This window comes from Phascolarctos cinereus, unplaced genomic scaffold, assembly GCF_003287225.1.
Source record: "Phascolarctos cinereus isolate Bilbo 61053 unplaced genomic scaffold, phaCin_HiC Scaffold_2;HRSCAF=192, whole genome shotgun sequence".
NCBI lineage: Eukaryota > Metazoa > Chordata > Mammalia > Diprotodontia > Phascolarctidae > Phascolarctos > Phascolarctos cinereus.
The window spans coordinates 146,872,446-146,895,243 of record NW_027555625.1 but is presented as its reverse complement, the minus strand read 5'-3'; the positions used below and the strand labels follow the sequence as shown (position 1 = coordinate 146,895,243).

At 43.3% G+C, this 22,798-nt stretch overlaps 1 protein-coding gene across 2 annotated transcripts in view; it reads left to right on the top strand.

The window, feature by feature from the left end:
* KCNIP3 (potassium voltage-gated channel interacting protein 3) overlaps nucleotides 1–22,798 on the top strand; it is a 156,577-nt gene that overhangs the window by 4,322 nt on the left and 129,457 nt on the right. The window contains exons 1-2 of one of the 2 annotated variants that reach the window (XM_078149665.1): nucleotides 20,501–20,744; nucleotides 20,874–21,039. In XM_078149665.1, coding sequence (XP_078005791.1) covers nucleotides 20,880–21,039 — 160 coding nt within the window. In that variant the 5' untranslated portion in view covers nucleotides 20,501–20,744; nucleotides 20,874–20,879. Of the gene's footprint in view, nucleotides 1–20,500; nucleotides 20,745–20,873; nucleotides 21,040–22,798 lie in introns of those variants that run through there. The other variant, XM_020988347.2, reaches the window with a different exon arrangement.

The window sequence follows — 22,798 nt, the reverse complement described above, 5'->3', positions numbered from 1 at the left end:
AATAAATCTAATGTCCAAAGGATGTGAACGGTTTTGAAAAGCAGAAACCCAAACTATCAGTAACCATATGGGAAAATGCTCTAAAGCACTATAATATGAGAAATGCAAATTAAAACAACTTTGAGATGTCACCTCCCGCCCGTTAACTTGGCAAAGATGATAAAAGATGGAAACAGTTAATGCTGGCGGGGTAGTGAGAAGGCAGGCGCACTAGTAGTCTGTTGGTAGAGCTGTGAATTGCTCCAACAGTTGGGGAAAGCACTTTGGAATTAAACCTAGGGGACTTGATCTTTTATCTAGGCAGGAAACCCAGAATATAATCACAAGGTGTTAATGAGGTGTTAAAGGAACTGAAAAGATGAATCTAATCCCTTTATGAGGTGCGATCACCTTTTCCTGAGTGAATGAGAAGGGTCAATCCCATGGGCAGATGAAAATGGACACTCCCTCCCTCCCCCCCCAAGTGTCCTTTATAGGGCTCCTTGAGTTGGTGGAGGCAGCCAAGGCTGGGGGCAGTTATAGGGTGAGACCCCTGGTAGGGGAGAGAGTTTTTTTTTCTTCCACTGTAATAGGTATGCCACATGGCAGCATAGGTACTCACCCAGAAAGACGCTCCCCATCTAGCATTTGGAGAGTAAGTTTGCACAAGTTCAAGACCCAGCTGAGAGATCAGAGGCACGTATAGTCACCCGAAGGAGGAAGCAGATTCAAGGAGCATGACCCCATACGTGCAAAAGAGAGCCAGCTATGGACTTCAGAGAGAACCAGTCCCGTCAAGTGGGAGCCAGGTCATGGGGAAGATTGCACCAAGACAAAAAAGATAGCTAAGACTTGAAGTTCTGAAGTGGTCCATTGCCTTTGCACATTTATTCCAGACATACGTGCCTCACTCTTGTCAGACTTTAAGTTTGTGCCCCCTCTTTCAATGGAAAGATGTTGTGGATGTGTGGAGAGTACACACAGTTGTGTGTGTAGCCATTTTTCTTTCTATGCTATCTTAGTAAATGCCTCTTCTAAGAGCTAATTACGACTACTAGATGTTAATGAGAGGCACACCAGTCAGGGCTCACGAGCTATAGTTTTAGAGGTGAGTACTCACTAGGGTAGCTCCCTAAAGTCACCCCTGTGGGGAATCCAAGTCAGGAGTGTGAGAACAAGTTGTGAGAGGAGCCCAGAGCAGGGGTGTGTGCTACACTAAATAATTCATATTCTTTCATCCAGCTGTGTACTATAAGGAAGTAAAAAAAAACCCAAACAAATCCATATTCACCAAAATATTTATAGTAGCTATTTGCATTAGGGGAAAACTGGAAGCAAAGTGAGTGCCCATTGAGGGAGGAGTGGTTGAGCAAACTGTGGCATATGAATGTAATGGAATATTATTGTGCTGTAAGAAAAAATAAGTATGAGAAGGTCACTGAAACATGGGGAAGATTTGCATGAACTGATTCAGGGTAAAGTAAGCAGAACCAGGAGAACAATATACAACAACAGCAACAATATTTTTAAAGACAAACACAAAAGGCAAGTGAACCCAGAATAAATGCAATGATCAATATTGAATCCAGAAATCAGATGCACTACTGCAGAAGCCAAATGTGTCTAACAAAGACAGACACTGTTTCTGAATCGATCAGTTTGGGTTTATTATTTTTCTTTATTACAAAGAGGAATTCAGCATGGATGTGAGGGGATGAGTAGAAATGTTATGTAGAAAATTGTGGTATAATAAAGACAATATACATTTTTTTAAAGTATCCAAAATATTAGATGGCCTACCATGCTCACCTCCCAACCAAATGCCATTATAGAGACTGTCCCCCATGTTCTTCCTCACCTCCACCTCTTAGAATTCCTATCTCCCCTCAAATCATAGCTCAGGTGCCACTTCCTTACCTGATACGTCCCCTCATTCCCCTCTTTTGGGATCTCTCCCTCTTCCAATTATTTTGTATTGCTTGTTATATACTTATCTGTGCACACGTTGAACACCCCACCCCAACAGAATGTAAGCTCTTTCCTAAGAACTTAGATTTTTATCTTTGTAACCCTGGTACCTAGTACAGTGCCAGATCTTAGCACATAACTGTTTAACTAACATTTGTTTGAATTGAGTTCATGGATGACAGGGCTATGGTAGGTCATTAAGAGAAAATAGGAAGTTTAGGGCATGTCCCTGAACCTTTGGAGGTGACTTCAGTAAGACAGCCCTGAGTCCCTCAGTACCAAGGTAAGAGTTAGAATCCATTCGATAGAGCTGACCCAGGGAGGTAAGTCCAAGGTAGTGCAATAGGGCACTGGGCCTGGAGTCAGGAAGACAAGTTCAAATTCGATCTCAGATATTACCGTGGGCAAGCCACTGAACCTCTATTTGCCTCAGTTTCCTTAATGGTAAAATGGAGATATCAACAGTATCTATCTCGAGGGTTGCTGTGAGGATCAAAATGAGATACCCATAGAGTGTTTAGCACAGTGTCTGACACAGAGTAGGTGCTATATAAATGTTTATTCCATTCTTCTATACGGTAGACAACTTGAAGTTAGTAGAGTCAGACCTAGGCTAGAAATCCAGACAGACTCTGATACTTCTTAGCTGTATATCTCTCTGGAGAAGTTACATAATTTTCCCAATCCTCAATTTCCTCATCTATAAAATGGGAATAATGCTCGTATTAACCAGGCTGTTGTGAGGGAAGGGCTTTGTAAATCTTAAAGAGATATATAAATGTGTATTACTATTATATTGTCTTTCCATTCAGCAGGAAGGAAAGAGCATTTCTATCCTCTTTCCACCACATGTTCACGTTGAGTAGTTTCAGTTGTGTTCAACTCTGTGTGACCCCATTTGGGGTTTTCTTGGCAAAGGTACAGGAGTGGTTTGCCGTTTCCTTCTCCAGCTCATCTTACAGATGAGGAAGCTTAGGCAAACGGGGCTAAGTATCTTGCCCAGGATCTGAGACCAGATTTGAACTCAGGAAGTTGAGTCGCCCTGACTTTGGGCCCAGCCTCTCTATCCACTGTGCCACCTAGCTGTCCCCTCTACCTGCCTCCTAGCTCTCCACGGCAGGAATTCACAATTCATGCTAATTTGCTGAATGCTCCTCCCCTTTGCACTTTGTAACTCCAGCTTTAGGATTTATGCTGTCCTGATTGGAGCCAGAACAATTCTGGAGCAGGGTAGGGGTGCCCAGGAGCAATAGCAAAGAGTACAGGCTAACCATAGGTGCAATCATAGCAGGAGAGGGAGGCCTAGAAGATATAGCTGTCATCCCCATAGAGGTTGGGGAGAAGGTGGGCCCCAAGAGAGGGATGTCAAGTGATGGGATCCTGGGGATAGCTGCCCCACATGATAGTGTGGGTCAGTGGAGGGCCATAAAGCAAAGTGTTGGGGTAGTGGTCACCATGGGGAAGTATGTCCCGCCCTCCAGAGAAGAACCATCACCCCCTCCCTCCCCCTTCCCTCTACAAGAAGTTGGTGCTGTGGGGCAAAGCTTTATTCACTCTGTATAATTATGACTCTGCTCAGATCACTGTCCCCTAAGTTTCCTCCATAAAATCAAAGTTGGAGCCTCTGGGCCAGGCCATACCTGGACCTGAAGAGTTTGACAGTAAGGAAAGGATCACCTCTGAGCTAGAATGTGATATGTGTGTCCCTGAGACAAGATTAAAAATTGCACTTCTGGTTATTATAATCTATTAGATGATGTGGATAGAGTGCTGGTCTTGGAGTTAGGAAGACCTGAGTTCAAATCCAACTTCAGATAATTACTAGCTGTATAACCTTTGGCAAGTCACTTAACCTCTCTGTGCCTCCGTTTCCTCATCTGTAAAAATAAATGGATATAATAGCCTCTATTTCAAATAAGATAGCAAACATAAAGCACTTTGCAAACCTTAAAGTGCTATATAAATGCTAACTATTATTATTATTATTATTATTATCATTCCTAATAGAATGTAAGTTCCTGATTCAGGCAGTTAGGTGGAATAGTGGACAGAGTGTTAGACTCATAGTCAGGAAGACCTGAGTTCAAATCCTGCCATGGACACTTATTAATTGTGTGATACTGGGCAACTCAATCTCTCAATCTCAGTAATCTTATTTGTAAAATGGGGATAATAATAGCACATTCCTCACAGGGCTGTTGTAACATCAAATACTGTATATTACATAAAAGTGGAAAGTGCTTCCTAAATGGTAGCTATTATTGTTAAGGGCAGAGACAGTTTCATTTTTTTGTCTTTGGGTAGCCAGCACTGAGTACAGTGTCTGGCACATAGCAGGTGCTTACTAAAATGCTTGTTGATCCATTGATGGGAGGCTCTGAGCTTTCACTTTGACATTTTCAATATATTCTAGGATGCTCTGGTATAAATGGAACTGGAATGAGCAATGGGTGTGGAGTGAGGGTGCCCAGGTTCAGATCCTGACTCTGCTCCTTATCTGTGTGATTTTGGGAAAGTCACTTGATTTCTCTGTGCCTCAGTTTCTTCATATGTCAAATGAAGGGTTTGGATTAACTGATCTCTAAAATCTCCGATAGCTCTAAACCTTAGAATCCTAGAACAGGAGTCATGAAGTGCAGAATATTTTTTTTGGTTGTTAATAATGTGGTCATTTATAAAAAGTGACATTATAAAGCACCACACCCTGCATACTGGTCCCATGCTGGGCAGCTTACCCTAGCTACCCCTAAGCCTGGCACTCAGCTGCTGTCTCTCCTTCGCCTGGGCAGCAGGTGGCCGTGCCAGGATCTGGGAGGAAGGCAGTATTCTGTGAGCTGTAAAGACACCCCCCCCACACCCTCGCTCCTCACTGTCTATTTTCATTACTTGGGACAGATGGCAGGAAGTAGTTGTGGGCGTCTGCAATGTGCGGGACTTGGGGATTTAGGATGAAGAAGCATTTTAGAGACTCAGTACTTCATTAACACCCCCCCTCAATATACTCTCACACGTATACATACACACAAATAGCTGGCCAATGACAAATGATGAGCTTGTTTTCAGCCACTCTGTCTTTCAAGGGCCATCCCATCCCTTTAGGTGGCCCATGCCACACTTGTCTTGCCTTCCCTCTTTTCCCTCCAATGGAAAAAACAGGACACCTGGGTTTGAAACCCAGCTCAGTCACTAACAAGCTGTGTGTCCTTGAATACTTACCCTTTCTGAGCCTCTGTGTTTTCACCTATTAAACCAGGAGATTAGACAAGATTTCTTCCTGCTGGGATTCTCTATGGTCTTGCCTCATAAAACTTACCAGTACTGTGACCTAGCCTCTCCCTGCTCCTACTCTTTGCTTGTTCAGGATAACTTAATTCCTGCTCAGGTGTTAATGGCTGTTGATGGCCTGTGTTAGATATGAGGGAGTTGCAACTTAAGGGGACCCTTCAGGGCCTTGTAACTGAAGAAGTAACTCTAATGGAGAGGGAGAAGGGATTAGAACAGGCCATTAGAAGAAGAGATTTGTGGGCAGACCAACCTTTGGACTCCTCAAGCAATGTCATACTGGCTGCCACTCATCTCAGCTATGTAAAATGTAATTCTCTCCCCATTTCCACTCTTCTCCCCTCCCTCCCTCCCCACCTCCACCACTCAGGCAGGGTCCTGGGTCCATCCTCTAGTAGAGGTTATTACTAAAGTTCAGTGCCACATCCTCATAATATGCACCCAAAATGAGTCAGCTAAGAGGAAACATTTTCAATTTGGCTTAGACTAAGTCATAACCTGTGAGGGAATCTAAAGATCATCCTGTCTGACACTCGTCTTTTAACAATGAGAAAAGTAAGAGCCAGAGAAATGAGGTTATAAAGCACAGGGTTACTGAGGTAGGGGCAGAGACAGGAATAGGACCCAAGACTCTTGCCTTCCAGTCCTCACAGTACCCCAGGGCCCTCCACTAGCATGAAGCTTTGAAAGAGACTCTTCTGTCGCTTCTGGAAGTCATCAAAATGCCTGGGGCATATAGTCTGAGGGGCATCTAGCCAGGAACAGAGGGACTCAGAGGTCAGCCCAGGCCATGGAGCTGATAAGCCCCTCCAGCTGCTCTGTGGCTTTCCAGCCCTCTAGGGATTGGCTCACACTGCTTCCCACAACCCATCTGTCTCAAGGACAGCCTGTTTGTCAGAGAGGGAGACAAGGAGAAGGGCTCCAGGGAGAAGGGAATGAGACATTCACTGTGTGGGGCTGAGGGAGAGAGCAGATAGATCAGACAAAAAGGGCAGAGAGTCTGCCCAAGGACAGCAGTTCTAGCATAAGGAGACGAGATGGTTGATGCGGGAAAACACAAAAGGGGAAGCCAGTTCACAGGGCATAATGACAATGGAGCATTTGGGGATGCTGTCCCATTTGGAAACCATAGGATCGTAGATTTAGAGCTGAAGGGACTTGAGAGGTTATCTAATACAATCCTTTATTTTTTACAGATGAAGAAACTGAGGCCCAGACAAGTAGAATACTGGGACCAAGGTTACCCAGGTTGCAAGTATCAGAACTGGGATTTGAATCTCAGCCTTCTGACTCAAAATCCAGAGTTCTTTCTATTGCACCCTCCCAAGGAGCCCTTATTGGAAGTTCACCACCCACAGCCTGTGCCTAAGTTTTCACATGACTCATTACTATTTCTGGGGCTCTATTCTTACAAAATTATCACCCCAGGTATTGCAGTTCAGGTAGGCTAGTGTAGGGGAGAGGGAGCCCTAACATAGAGCTGTAGGAGGTAGGAAGAGTCTGGGACTCAGGCAATCCCAGGAAAACCAGGGCAGTTTGATCCAGACTGTCCACCTCTCTACTTTCCTCCAGTAGCCCATGAAGGGACTTGTTTCACCTTATTTGGGTGCCACCCGCAGCCAGCCCCTCCCCTTTCTTCTAGTTCATTTCAGTCTTTCTCTTTTCTCCCATCCTCCCCCTGCATCCCTCCTTCCCCTACAGTTCCCTTTTGTTCCCTCCACCATCATGTGGCTGCTCAGTATTCACAGACGTGGGCTGATCACAGCTGACAGATGCACCTGTTCAAGGAGACATCAGTCAGCTCTGTTAGGGTTGGGTGGAGCTGAGCTCTCTGAGGTCGCTGTCACCTCAAAGCCTCAGTGCCCAGATAGAAGCTGATGCATTGTGTCTCAGCTTTGTTCTCTCACCTCCTTTCTCAAAGCCCAACCCTCTTAGTCTCCTCTAATGACCTCCAGACTCAGACTTTGATGCCTAAACGTGAAAACTCACAGATTTCCCCATCTTCTCTCTGCCTCCTCCCTTTTCCAGAAACCCAGCCGAGGGTGGCAATCAACTGTGCCTAGGGTGAAGTGATGCCCATGCCGGATCTTTACACAATAGTGCTTTCAATAGGGCTATTGGGCTTTGGCTCAGGACAGCTTGGAAACACTTTCTGTTAGCACTTTCCGAGATGGTAGAGAAAGGGAATAGTGGTGACATAAACCCTTCAAAATCCTGTCCAGTGGGCTGGCATCATGGGAATCTTACCATTTATGTTTATAGAAGCCATGCCTTTTCACTGTCCCCAGCCTCCTTCCATTGGAGAGGCAACCTGGCATAGTGAAAACCTAGGAATCAGGAGGACTGGGTTCAAATCCTGCCCCAGGCACTAACTAGCTGTGTCATTATCACCAAGTCACTTCAATCAATCAATCAATCAATCAACACTTATTAAGCACTTACTATGTGCCAGGCACTGTGCTAAGTCAACTTCTCAGACCTTCAATTTTCTCACCTACAAAAGCAAGAATAATATTTACACTAAGTCCTGCCTCCTTGGGGTATGGTGAAAGGAAGCACTTTGTAAACCTTAAACGGCTGTGAAGATGTAAATTATGACGGTATTTAGACTTGAAGGGTGATATCATAAGCAAATTAGGAGAGCATGGAAAATTTTACCTGTCAGATCTATGGATAAGGGAAGAATTTATGACTGAATAAGAGGTTGAGAGAATCATGGGATGTAAAATGGGTAATTTTGATTACATTAAATTAAAGAGGGTTTGCACAAACAAAACCAATGTAGCCAAGATTAGAAGGAAAGCAGGAAACAGAGAAACAATTTTACGGCAAGTTTTTCTGATAAAGACCTCATTTTTCAAATATATAGAAAACTGAGTCAAATTTATAAGAATACAAGTCATTTCCCCAATTGACAAATGGTCAAAGGATGTGAATAGATAGTTTTCAGAAGAAATCAAAGCTATCTATAGTCATATGAAAAATTGCTCTAAACCATTATTGATTAGAGAAATGCAAATGAAAACAACTATGAGGTATTACCTCACACCTATCAAATTGGCTAATATGACAGAAAAGTAAAATAACAAATGTTGGAGGGTTTGGGGGAAAATTGGGACACTAATGCATGGTTGATGGAATTGTGAACTGTTGCAACCATTCTAGAGAACAATTTTGGAACAATGCCAAAAGGGCTATAAAAATGTGCATACCCTTTGATCCAGCAATACTACTACTAAATCTGAATAACCAAGAGATCAAAGGAAAAGGAAAAAAGACCTATGTGCACAAAAATATTTATAGCAGCTCTTTTTGTGGTGGCAAAGAATTGGAGGATGCCCATCAATTGGGGAGTGACTGAACAAGTTGTAGTATGTGATTGTGATGGAATACTATTGTTCCATAAGAAACAATGAGGAGGATGGTTTAAGACTTGCATAAACTAATGCAAGGTGAAATGAGCAGAATCATGACAACATTGTATATAGTAACAATAACATTGTGTGATGATCAATTGTCAATGGCTTAGCTCTTCTCAGAAAGACAATGATCCAGCACAGTGCCAAAGGAGTCATGATGAAAAATGCTATCCACCTCCAGAGAAAGAGCTGATAGAGTCTGAATGCAGATCAAAATACTTTTTAAACTTTCCTTATTTTTCTTGTTTTTTTTTGTCTGTGATTTCTTTTGCAACATGGCTAATATGGAAATATGTTTTGCATGACTTCCCCCCAAAAAAGATGTAAGTTATGATCAGTGACCCCCAGACTTCTGTTAGTGCTCTCCAACCTTTACTTTCTCTTAAAGAAATGGTATCAAACTCAAATAGAAACTGTTCACTGCAGGCTACATATTGATTTAGAAAACTACAGAATTAACATTACCTATGTTCTATTGTGCTTTTATTTATTTTGTTAAACATTCCCCTGTTAAGTTTTAATATGGTGCTGCTGGCCTCACCAATTGACCAGCATATTGCGAGTTTGATACCTCTATAATCATTAACTTCCTCCAGATTCTCTCTCAAGGTGTCAAGACTTTCTTTCTAAGCTCCCCACAGAAGACCTGGCCCTCTTCTCTTACCTTCTTAGCTGTAGATCCGTGGGTGTTTTTGGTCCTGAAACGTCTAGAGGAGGGCTTCTTAACCTTGTTTGTGTCATAGACCCCTTTGGCAGTCTGGTAAAGCCTGTAGACGTCTTCTCAAAATAATATTTTAAATGCATATAATAAAATATACAGGCATGCAAAGGAAACCAATCTTATCAAAATGCAGTTATCAAAAACTACATATGTGTATGGGTATATATATAAATGACATATGTGTATATATATACATATATGTATATGTATATATATATATATGTATATATGTATACGTGTGTGTATATGTAAGTTTTAAAGGTCATGAATCCCAGGTTAATAACTCCTGGCTTAGAGTTTGCCCTAGGAATTTCTGAATTAAGTCTCTGAATTATTTATTTATTTTTATTTTTTTAAGGCAATTGGGGTTAAGTGACTTGCCCAGGGTCACACAGCTAGTAAGTGTCAAGTGTTTGGTCTGAGGCTGGATTTGAACTCAGGTCCTCCTGACTTCAGGGCCACTGCTCTATCCACTGCTCCACCTAGTAACCCCTAAGTCTCTGAATTTGAATCCCAGCTTTGCCAGTGTGACTCTGGACTGAGACTCAAAGACCTAGGGGGTGGGGGACGGAAGGAGAAAAATAAACTGCCTCTCTGGGATTTGGTGCAGAATAGATAACAAGTGAAGACCTCAAGGTACTTGGTTTATGTGAGGCATTGTGGCAAAGTAATTGCCAAAGAACTAGAACAGTTAAGAAAGGTTTATTCCTCCCATACTGTTCCCCTAGGAGTTTACAGCCTTTCCCACACTTTCCCTGATAGAGAATGATCTCTGAACCAGGAGACAAAAACCCACAGGACTGGTCCCAGCTCTGCCAATGACTCACCATGTAACTTTGGTCAATGTTGCATTGACTCTCCAAGCCTCAGCTTCCTCATCTGTAAAATTCAGATGACATCTGCCTGAGCTCCCTCCCTCACAAAGGTATTGTGAGGATCAAATGAAGGAAGAGATATGAAAGTTCTTTGAAAATTATAAAATCCCCTGTGAATGTGCGATGTTAAGAAACTGTCATTTGAAAGAGAAGAAAATGAATTGCCGGAAGGGACCAGGATATATCCTTGAGTCCATATCCTAGGGCAGTCAGTTAAAAGAACTGGAGATGCTTAACATGAAGAGAAGACTCAGAGGAGACATGGTAGTTGTGCTGAAATCTTGGAAGGGCTATGCAGGGAAGAAGGGATCAGATTTGTTCTGTTTGACCTGAGAAGGCAGGATCGCAAGCAATAGGAAGAAGTTGCAATGAGGCCAGTCTTGGTTTGACGTCAGGAAAGACTTCTTAACCATGAGAACATTCTAAAAAGACCATCCATCCTCTTCTATTGGACAGCCTCATTACCTTTTTGTGGACTGGAGCTCTAGAGCTCATGGGATTATAGGATTTAGAGCTAGAAAGGACTCAGAGATCAGCTAGTCATTGGAAAAAGCAAAATTCTCTTGACAAATATGCATGGTCGGGCAAAAACTCATTCCCACATTGACAGTTCCAAACAATGTATGTCTCATTTTGCATACTAACTCCATCACCCCTAGAGAAAAGAAGAATAAATGCTCAGAAATGTCACAATAGGGCACAGGAAAGGGAAGGTACACATAAAAATTCTGCCTGGCACAGACCTGGAGGCTCCCAAGTTTACTGAATCTAGCTTAGTGTAACAAAAGTCCCATGGCCTTGCTGTCTACCCATCATGGCTCTCTAGGCCCCCAAGAATTCACTATTGGAGCTTGTACAGGGGAAAACCAACTTATCCTCTACAGTATTAAAGAGGTAAAACCCCACCACCTCCACCAGATGCGAGCAGTCCTACCCCTGCCATCCGATGAGAGGAAGAATCCCCCTGGCTATGAACTGGCTGAGATTATCAGCCTCTCCCAGGCACATGATCTGTTCTATAGTCACCCTCCTTATTCACCAGATTTGGCTCTGGATGACTCTTGGCTTTGTTCCACCAGCCAAGGAGGAGGCTTGGCCGCTATTGAGAATACAAAGGAATGTTCTTTGGGTTCTGAAGGTAGTTCCCAAAACAAGTTCTAACAGTGTTTAGAGCTGGGGCAACAGACCTGATGCAAGTATATTGTCTCCTGAGTAAAATCCCCAGCCACATCATAGAAGAAAAGGGAAAATACTCATTTGGATGGGAATCGGTGTGACCTAGTATGAGAGGCAGCTTGAATCAGAGGACTGAGTGCTGACTTGGTCAGGAAGTCCTATGTGCTCATTGGCAAGTTTTTTAACCACTCTGACCTCCAGTTTTTTCATCTATAAAATGGGGATGCTTAGATCTGTAGACCTTGCAAGGCACTTGTGAAACTAAACTGACATTATGTCTATAAATTGCTTTGGAACTAAAATATTACAGCAGCCCCAGACACTGTTATTGTTGTTGTTGTTCTTCTTGGTTCTGATGGGTTTGTTAAAGACTCAGTTCATTGTCTATAATCACATCTCTGGGGAGTCAGCCAGCTACCAACTATGACCAGAGCAATGTCCTTGTAAAACATGAACCAGGTCAAATCCTATGCCTGCAAGCTTCAGGAGATAGTGTTTCTTTGTTGTCACAGATTTGGGCCCCATCCAGTATTTCTTGAAGTAAGTGGGCAATGGAGGTTGGCAATCTCTAGCTGGTTTCTATCTTCCTTCCCTCCTTCCTTCCTTCCTTCCTTCCTTGCTTCCTTCCTTCCTTCCTTCCTTCCTTCCTTCCTTCCTTCCTTCCTTGCCTCCTTCCCTCCTTCCTTCCCTCCTTCTTCTCTCTCTTTCTTCCTTTCTCTCTCTCTCTCTTCATTCTCTCTGTGATTATACAAACTGATGGTGAGGGCAGGGCTGAGGGAAACTCCAATTCAATGTAATTGAACTTATCAACTGAAAACAAGCATTTATTAAGCACTGACTATAGGACCAAAAAATGTAGTAGGTGATGGGGATATAAATCTATATATATGGTCAGTCAGCCAGTGAGTCAACTAGCATTTATTAAAGGTTTACTGTGTGGTAGGCACTGTGCTAAGTGGTGGGGATACAAAAAAAAGGCAAAAGACAGTTCCTACTCTTAGGAGCTTTTATTTGTGTGTGTGTGTGTGTGTGTGTGTGTGTGTGTGTGTGTGTGTCTGTGTGTACATCTTCCCATTTAAGTAAATATAGGATCCATACAAAATGATTGGAGAGGGCACTTACAAAAGGGGGAACATGGAAAAACCTCTTGAAGAAAGTGGCATTGGAATTGAATTTTTCTGAACCTCAGTTTCCTCACCTGTAAAATGGGCTTGATGATGTGACACTGCTAAATTTACAGGGCTGTAATGAAGGTGCTTTGTAAGCTTTAACGTTGTCACCGAGAGCCTAAAATTGACCCCAGGAGCTCTAAAAACAAAGGTTTTCTCTTCAGACCCCACATAGCCTCTTGGGGGCTCTGCAGTTCCTATTTCCACACCTCTCTGGGCTGCTCCCGACATTTCATCAAATCATCTCCCAGATAGACAGGTGTCAAATATTCATGAAGATGATTTGCTTCCTTCTCTTCCCTTCCCTCTTCCCCCACTGGTTTGAGCAAGCTGATGTAGGCATCTTGGCCATCCCCTTGTGTCCTGCCTGTCTCTGCTGAGACTTTTGGGGCTCTCGGTGTTTCCCCAAATCATCTTCTTATTGGTATGGTAGACATGATGGGAAGAGATCCTTGTTCAAGCAATGGAATGAAGTAGATAATCCTTAGAGTCTGTTTCCACTCAGATTCTACAGGTACTGCATTGCTACTGTGCACCTCAGTTTCCCCCATCTGAATCTCCCACAGCTGAACCAATCTCTATCCTGTCAGACTTATACAAGTTTTGAAATTCTCAATGAACTAGCGGATTTAGCATAGGAAGGAATTAATTCCCAGTCCTGCATGTAGACTTCCCACTCCAAACCCCTTGAAAACAACCTTGAATGAAAACATCTTTTGACCAGACATGTGTCAACTCTTAAATATTTGAGGCACTGAAGCACTGAAGCCTCTGAATCATGGAAGGGCCAATGCTACTTTTTTCCTCTAGGGCAGGGATTCTTAACCCCATGTGTGTGTGTGTGTGTGTGTGTGTGTGTGTGTGTGTGTGTGTGTGATCAACCCCTTTAGCAGTCTGGTGAAGCCTATGGACCCCTTTTCAGAATCATGTTTTTAAATAATTGAAGGAAAGGCTAAATTAAGATTAGCGAAAGCAAAGATGTAGAGTTTTTCTCCCCGTCCAAGGTCACAGGCCACCTGAAATCTATCCAGTGTCCCAGGTTAAGAACTACTGCTCTAGGAGAAGGTAAAAAACATTTATTAACCCCTACTACGTGTCAGGCACTGTGCTAAGAACTTTACAAATATTGTTTCATTTGATCCTCATAATAACCCTGGGAGGTGTTATGATTCCCATTTTAACAGCTAAGGAAACTGAGGCAGACACAGGTGAAGTATTTTGTCTGGGGTCACACAGCTAGCAAATGTCTGAGGCTAAATTTGAATTCAGGTCTTCCTGATGCCAGGGCTGACATTCTGTCCCCTAAGTCACCTAGCTACCTTTAGGGAGTAAGGGGGCTCCAGTTTTGACATCTTGAAAAGGCTCATTACAAGGATTGAGTTACAACCTGTTGGGTCCTTTGAATATTTTCTGACCAGTCTCTGCTTTTCCACTTACCCTCCTACCTGCAGAGACCTTAACTAGGAAATAAAAATTTGGAGAAGCTCCTCTTGCAGCCATTATCAGTGAAGCTGCTCTTAGCAAAATGGTGACTTGGATGGTTGGAATCTGACATCAGTTCAGTTCTGGCTCTGCCATTAATGGTTTTGTGACCTTGGGTAAATTGCTTGACTTCTCTGAGTCTCAGTTTTCCTTGTCTGTCAGCTGAGATGTTTATATGAGTTGATTTCCAAAGTCCTTTCCAGTCCTATAGTTCTATTAATCTATAATTAACCAGTTTAGATTAGGAATGAGAGACTTGCTCTGTTACCTGCTACCTACTACCTACATGATCTTTTGCATGCATGTCATAGACCCTTTTGGCATTCCAGTGAAGCTGATGGGCCCCTTTTTAGAATCACGTGTTTAAATGATTGAAGGAAATGCTAAATGAGAGGTTAAAGATCACTTAATTTCTCTGGGCTTTAGTGTTTCCCTCCAAATGTAACCAGGCTTAGGGGAGGAGAGATGAGAGTGTGGGCTGACCTTAAATGGGTGTGATCCCTTCCTCCAAGTCTCTTCTCCCCAAAGGCTAACTCACACCTAAACTTTCCAGCTCTAAATTTCACAAATCCTATCTTCTGCCTAGCATTCATGGAAGATGTAAAGAAAATGACGTGCAGATGCCTCAAGTTCTTCTGAAAAGCTCTACATTGGACAACAGAAGTGGGATCCCCAATGATCTTAATTAGGAGGAATAAGAGATAAATATAAAATCTTGCACATAAGTTTATGAATTCAACTATAGAGTACAGGATGAGGGAGGCCTAGACAACAGTTTGCATGAGAAAGATCTGGGGGTTTTATTGAACTGCAAGCTTGATATGTCAGCTGCGTGATATGGCTGCCAAATGGCTAATGTGATTTCATGCTGCATTAAGAAATTCAGTCAGGCCAGGACTGGGAGAGTACTAGTACAGCTGTGCTCTGTCTTGCTCAGTCTACATCTGGATTATTGTATGCAGTACAGAATACCACATACTAGGAAGAACACTGAATATTCAGAGAAGCGTGAACAAGACAGGGAGGGGACTTGAAACCATGTCACAGCAGGTCTTTGAGCAAAGGCTAATGGCTGGGGCATTGTAGAGAAGGCTTGTGCTTTAGGTAGAGGCTATAGTAGATGACTTGTTAGATGCCTTCCAGGCAGCTACGTGGTACAGTGGATAGAGTGGTGGGCCTGGAATCAGGAAGACCTGAGAGCAAATCCAGCTTGAGACACATACTGGCTGTGTGACCCTGAGCAAGTCACTTAACTGTTTGCTCATCTGTAAAATGAGCTGGAGAAAGAAATGGCAAACCACTCCAGGATCTTTGCCAAGAAAACCCCAAATGGAGTCAAGAAAAGTTGGATACAGCTAAACAGCAACATTTTGGGGCAGCTAGCTGGCACAGCGGATAGATGAAGGACCTGGAGTCAGGAAGATTTACCTTCCTGAGTTCAAATCCAGCCTCAGACACTGGCTAGTGGTGTGACCCTGGGTTAGTCACTCCACCCTGTTTGCTTCAGTTTCCTCATCTGTAAAATGAGCTGGAGAAGGAAATGGCAAACCAGTCCAGTATCTTTGCCAAGAAAACTCTAAATGGGGTCACAAAGAGTCGGACACAACTGAAAAGCAACTTAACTGCCAGTTCCAAAATGACATGATTCCAGCACTTAGCACAGTGCCTGGTACATGGTAGATGGCTAATAAATATTTATTGGTATTGATACTGAGGATCCTAATATAGTTGAGTAGGAAATACGCACACATAGGAAAATATAAGAAATGACGAAAGTAGACAGGAGGTACCACAAAACAATATAAGGTTAGTAGTCAAATTTATGATATTATAGGGATCTAGGTCAGGGAGAGATTTCCAATGGTCAGTTTGGTCAGGGTAGGGAGCAGGTTGGAAAGTACTACAGGAGATAGGAAAGACTAAAAATGCTCAGGGTCCGTGTTTTCAGGCAGGGAGTGATACGGTTGAATGGATAGATTGAATTCCAGGCTAAAGATTTCAGACTTGATCCTAACAGGGTCATAGGATTTAGAGCTGCAGTAATAATAATAATAACAATAATGCCTTTTCTATATCACTTTAAAATTTGCAAAGCTCTTTAAAAATTGTATCATTTGACCCTCACAACAACTCTATGAGGTAGGGGCTATTATTATCCTCATTTTACTGATAAGGAAACTGAGTCTGAGAGAGGTGAAGTGATTTGTCTATAATCATGCAGCTAATAATTAATTGCCTGAAGCAAGATTGAACTGGAGTCTTCCTGACTCCAAGGCCAATGCTCTGGCCACTGTAGCACTTGGATAGAAGGGGCCTTAGAGACCGTCTAAGCCAGCCCCTTCAAGTTTTAGATGAGGAATCAGGCACAGATAGATAAAGTGCCTCAGAAGCCCTGATATCACTCTGTGATCTCAGGCAACTCACTTCATCGTTCTTAGCCTCAGTATCCTCATCTGTGAAATGGGGATAACAATGCTAGGTCTACCAACCTCACAAGGTTGTTGTAGGAATAAACGAGACAATGTCTGTAACTTTATAGCACTATATAAATAAGCTATTATTATATTAAAATTCAGTTAGTGATTCCTAAAGCCCTCTGCCTCAGACCTCGTAGACTCAAAAGGCCAAATCTTTCCAGTCTGCACTCGTCCAGTAACTGAGCTACCCACTTTGTGTCATTCCCTTCTCCAATACTCAATATGTGCTTACAAGCAGCATTTCAGCAGCAACGCTTACAGTACTGCCTTTTGTTGTGGTTCAGTCGTTTTCAGTTACGTTTGACTCTTCATGACCTCATTTGGGGTTTTTTTTGGCAAAGATGCTGGAGTGGTTTGACATTTCTTTCTCCAGTTCATTTTACAGATGAGGAACTGAGGCAAACAGGGCTAAGTGACTTGCCCAGGGTCACACAGCTAGCAAGTGTCTGAGCCTGGATTTGAACTCACATGTTCCTGACCCCAGGTCCAGTGCTCTATCTACTACACCACCTAGCTTCCCTAGAGTACTACCTAACCAGATTAAAGTGTCATTGGGAATCATTTAACAAACTAAATGAAAATTCATTAGACAGAACATAGCTAATGTCAATCGGTGGTTTTCTAAGCCTTTGCAGCCTGCAAAGATCCTTATATACCTTGGCTTCTGTCGGAGTTTTGACATCAGCACTCTGGATCATTTTCATTGCTCTCTCTGGTCCTCCTCCATCCTCCAGGCCTTGTTTCTGCTACAGTGATCAGAATTACAGAAGACATTGGGAGGAGGGGGAAAGGATGCAAACCAACAAAAAATGAAGGGGTGCAGAACAAGCAGAAGGCATGCCTAAGGCAGCAGGAATCTTAGTGGCCCTCAAGCTCCCTATCAGTCAATAGTGGGATTCAACAGGCAAGAAAGCGAATTCTTAGGCTGCCTTAGGGGACGGATGGTGACCAAGATCAGGGAGAGCATAGACCTGGTGTATTCTGCCCTGGTCCGATGAGCTTGACTTTTGTGTTCAGTTCTTGGTGCAAGATAGAAGGAAGGGCATTGATTATTGGGGAGCATACAGAGGAAAACAGCTAGGATGGTGAAAGGTGAAGATCAGCTGGAGACACTAGGAATGTTTAGCCTGAAAAAGAGAAGGCGTGGGGGAGAGTGCAGATAGGAAAGGGTATAATTATCACCGAGCATTTTTCATCATGTGGAAGAAGTATTAGGTGTGTTCTGCATTGGCTACAGAGGATAGAGCCAGGAGCAGTGGGTAGAAGGTACGCAGACACACAGCTAGGCTGGATGTAAGGGAAAACTTACGTAAGAGCCTTTTCAAACCTTTATTTAACTCCTGTGTAAATGTCACTGTGTGCACTGAATGTATTGCGGGGCCTTGGGGAAATGCAAACATCAATACGTTCCTCCAGCATGAGCTCAGAGAGATGGGACTTGTACATAAATAGCAGCTGCACAAAATAGGCTCTGACGAGTGCCCGGAAGAAATACAAAGGACCACGAACGTTCCTGGGGATGGAGAGACGTTCCTGATTGGACAGTGGGGTGAGGATCAGGGAAGGTTTCACAGGAGACCTGGCATTGAAGATGCGTCTTTGAGAAGGGGTTCATTCTTAGAGTTGGTGATGCTGTGAACAATAGTATAGGCAAAAGAGCCACAGCCTGAGCAGCTGGGTTAAATGTCAAGAGGTCTGGGGCAGCTAGGTGGTGCAGTGGATAGAGCTCCAGCCTTGCAGTCAGGAGGACCTGGGTTCAAATCTGACCTCAGACACTTGACACTTACTAGCTGTGTGACCCTGGGCAAGTCACTTAGCCCCAATTGCCTCACCCCAAAAAAAAATAAATGTCAAGAAGTCCTTCTAACTGTAAAGTTCTAGAATTTCCTTACAATTTGAGTATTCAAGAGTGGCCTGGGTTGCCTCAGGAGGCAGTGAGCTCTCTCTCTTTGGAAGTCTTTAAGCAAAATCTGGGTGAGCACTTGCAGGGGATGTGGCAGGAGGGATTCTTGTGCAATTATGGGTCGGTCTAGATGGTCTCTGAGATCCCATCAAGGCAGAGAAATGGAAGTGACACAGAAACTGAGCTGCATGCTGAGGGCTAAAGGGGGCATCAGAATCTCAAGAAGTCTCCCTGACAGTTTGGGTAGTCCACAGAGAGCAGAGGTGTCAGGAAGAGAACTTGGTTTTTAGTTCTGCCTTTGCTACTGCCTGGCTCTGTGACCTTGGGAGAGTCATTTACCTTTCTGCATCTTATTTTCATTCTCTACAAAATGAGGAGCATAGACTAGATGGTCCCCTCCACGTATAAAATTTCTGGGTCTTATTTTCTTCATCTATAACATGAGGAGCTTAAACTAGATGGTTCCTTCTAGGTGTAAAATTCTATGAAATTTAATGATTCTGTTCTATTTTTTTGTAATTGGTTAAATATCGTGACAGGAGGGAGAGCCTCACTGGATTAGGTTCAGTATTAATAATAATAATAGTAACAAATAATTAACATTCATATATCATTTCAAGGTTTATGAAGGCAAATATAGGTAAACTGCATTTCCTCATTTGATATTCATGATGCCCTTATGGGGTAGGTGCTACACGTATTATCGTACCCATTTTACAGATGAGGAAACAAATTGAAAGAAGTTAAATGGTGTGCACAGGTCACATGCTAGTATGTATTAGAAGTGGGCTTTGAGGTCTCCTCTAATGTCTGAGTCACCACTTTCTCACTAGAATGGGAGGAGATAAAGATGGAAAAATAGTTTATGTGAAAAAAACCCTGGGAATGGAGTAGGGTGAGGGTAGGGTGGAGGTATAGTGGCGGTTGATGGAATATAAGATCACCAGGAGTCAAGAGGACCATGTGACCGTCCAAAATGCTGATGCCATCTTGGTCTTATTCTGCTTGGCTTCAGTGGGGCAGAACTAATACCGGGAGGTGGACGTTACAGAGAAAAAGACTTTGACTCAATAGAATGGAAACCTTCCCAATGGTCAGACCTCTCCAGAAATGGAATAGCGGCTACTTGACAACATTTTACGCTTCCTAACCCTGGAGTTATCAATGACTGAATGACCACCTGCAAGGGAAAGAAATTTCCTTGATTCCAAAGCCTTCTCTCTGTTAATCATGTCCAATTTATCCACATATAACTTGCTTTGTATGTATAATTTGCTTATATGTTGTCTCTTCCATTAGACTGTAAGCTCTTGAGGGCAAGGACTGTATTTTGCCTCTTTTTTGAATCCCCAGTTCTTAGCATAGTGCTTGGCCAATAGTAGCCACTTAATAAATGTTTATTGATCGATTGATTGTCTGTATGGGGTGGTAAGCTGGACTGCTAGGGTAATTCTAATACCTAATAACCTATAGCTGTGAAATCCAAAATAAGATGAGATTTCTATTTCTAGTCTCACCGGCATGCTGTGTGACTTTGGGAATCCCCTTTTCCTTCTCCAGGGTTGTTTTCTCATTTGTAAAATGATAAGGTTAGCCTGGGGGAAGCCAAGACTTAGGGAGGACATGACAGTTATCTTTAAGTATTTGAATATATAAGGAAGAGGGTCAAGACTTGTTCTGGTTAAGCACTGGAGTGGAAACTAAAGAAGGGCAGGTTTAGAGTAGGTGGATGGAAAGAAAACCTCGGGGTGGGGGAAGGGGCGAGATGGGGTGAAAATTTGGAACTCAAAATCTTGTGGAAGTAAATGTTGAAAACTAAAAATAAATAAATTTAAAAATAAAAAAATAAAAGTTATATTGGCTTTACCTACCCATGAACAATAAATATTATTTCAATGAAAAAAAAAAAGAAAAAAGAAACCTCGCTACCATCTGAGCTTTTCTGAAGCGGAAGGGGGCCTGCTCAGGAGGCAGTAAGCTCCTCCTCATTGAAGGTCTTTGAGCAGAGGCTGGCTGATTTACTGCTTTTTTCTGGAGGTGTTGTAGAGCGTTTAGGTAGTGCCCGGCACAGTGTAGGTACTTAATAAATTCTTTTTGCCTGCTTGGTTGACTGCAGAGGAATTCTTGTTCCTGTATGAGCTGGGCTCGATGGGTTTGAGACTTGAACTTCTGTGATTCCTAGAGATTGGCTCTGGCCGGGTGGACGGTCAAGTTGTTATTGTTTGCTCTTCATTCTCGAGAAGATCGTGACCTCAGGAAGGTGATGCCATGACTTGCAAGTGAGGGCAGTCAGGTAGGTTTCAGAGGGAGCTTAGCCCTGGGAAGCCCCTTAATGGCTCAGATGGGGAGGGTCATTACTCGATCACTACTTGCTCAAAACTGGGATGAGTCTTTCTTAATGGGATGCCTATCTCTGCTTCAGGAAGAGATGAAGGAGACAGATGGCAGCCTCCTGGGCGACCCCAGCCAGACGCCCCTGGGCAAGAAGGAGACCACCAAGTGGCAGAAGCCTCGCCTGACCCGCAAGGCCCTGATGAAGTGCTGTTTGGTGAGGTGGATCCTGTCCAGCGCTGCCCCTCAGGGGTCAGGTAAAGGGACTGGCAGCGAGGAGGGCTGGCTGGCGGTTTGCACCGAGGGTCTGGGGACTGGCCGACGGGACTCCAGGGCTGTCCTTGTGGCTGGATCTGGGCTGGGCTTTCTAAGAACTCACAAAGCCCCAGATATGGAGCTGGAGGACCTGGGTTTGAATTCTGCCTCTGCCATTTGCTACCTGGGTGATACTGGACAAGTCCTGAAGTGATGGAGTTGAACTAAACACGTCCCTTTCCGTCTCTAGGTTCCTCTGACCTCCCTATGGGCTAGGTTCCTCTGTGTATTCCTTTGTGAAAGTGTGTGTATCCATTCATTCATTCATCCATCCATTCATCGCTCATTCAGCAAACCCTTAGGAAAGTACAAAAAAGAGCAAGACGCCACTCTTGCCCTCATTGAGCGTACAGTTTAGTAGAGAAGGTAAGATAAAGGAGACAGCGCTGAAATATAAGATATTGTCTGTGTGCCATGTGGCTGCCCCAGAAAATGGTAAGTGTTTTAGGAATGATAAGAGTCCTAGCTGCTTAAAGGGGAAACAGCATAGATGATGGTCACGATGGCTAACATTTATAAAGTGTTTACTATATGCCAGGCACTGTGCTAAGTGCTTTACAATTATTATCTGATCCTCCCAACAACCCTATGAAGTAGATGCTATTATTATCCCCATTTTATAGATGAGGAGACTGAGGTAAACAGAGGTGAAGTGACTTGCCTAGGGTCACACAGCTAATAAGTGTCTGAGGTCAAATTTGAACTTGGGTCTTCCTGACTCCAGGCCTGGCCCTCTATCTGCTGTACCACCTAGCTGTCTGGCCCTTCTTCCAGCTGAGGGGCTGTGGGAGGATGAGGCATGGGAGTTAGACCTTGAAGGACAGCTTGGGTTTCAAGAGAAGAGAATGACGGAGTAGGGGTAGGGTGGGTCTGGGAGGAAGCTGAAGATGCTTTGGAAAGCACTTGATTATGGCTCCATGAATGAGTACGGAGATCTTCCAGGAAGAGACATAATGGTTCTGGGGCCCAGTGGCATCAAAGGGGAGCCCAGGCATTCAGGGAAAAAGCAGAGAATGGTGAAGGAATTGGAGGCATATTTTTTCTTCCTTCAGGAATGGCTGATCAATTAATCAGTAAGCATCTTTGCATTTTAAGCTCCCAGAATGCACTATGCTAGGTTCAGAGGATATAAAGAAAAAAATGAAATCGTCCCGGTACTCAAGCAGCTTACATTCCCCTAGGGAGAAACACGTATGATGATAAGTAAATCATACACCCACACCCACCCACACACATACACCCTAAAGCAATTTGGGGGGTGGTGATGGTGAAGAAAGCACCAACAACTTGAAGAGGCAGGAAAGAAAAGACATGATATATAAAGTGGCACTGAACTTAGCCTTCAAGGGAGTTTGGGATTCTAAGAGCTGAAGTTGTGGAGAGAATGCATTATAGGCATGGGGCAGAGCCTATACAAAGTCGTGGAGTCAGGACCTCTATGCTAAGTACTAAGGATGCAAAGACAAAATTTAAAAAAACCCTGATCTCTGCCTTTGGTGGAATTCTAGTGAGTCTAACAACACATAAACATACAAATAAATACAAATAACTTAAATCTTTTTACTTTTATTTTTTATTTTGAGTTTTAAATCCTCTCCCTTCCTCCAGCCCTTCCCATTGAGAAGGCAAGCAATGTGATACCCATTATATATGTGAAGTCATGCAAAACATGGTTCCATGTTAGCCATAAATACAAGCAAT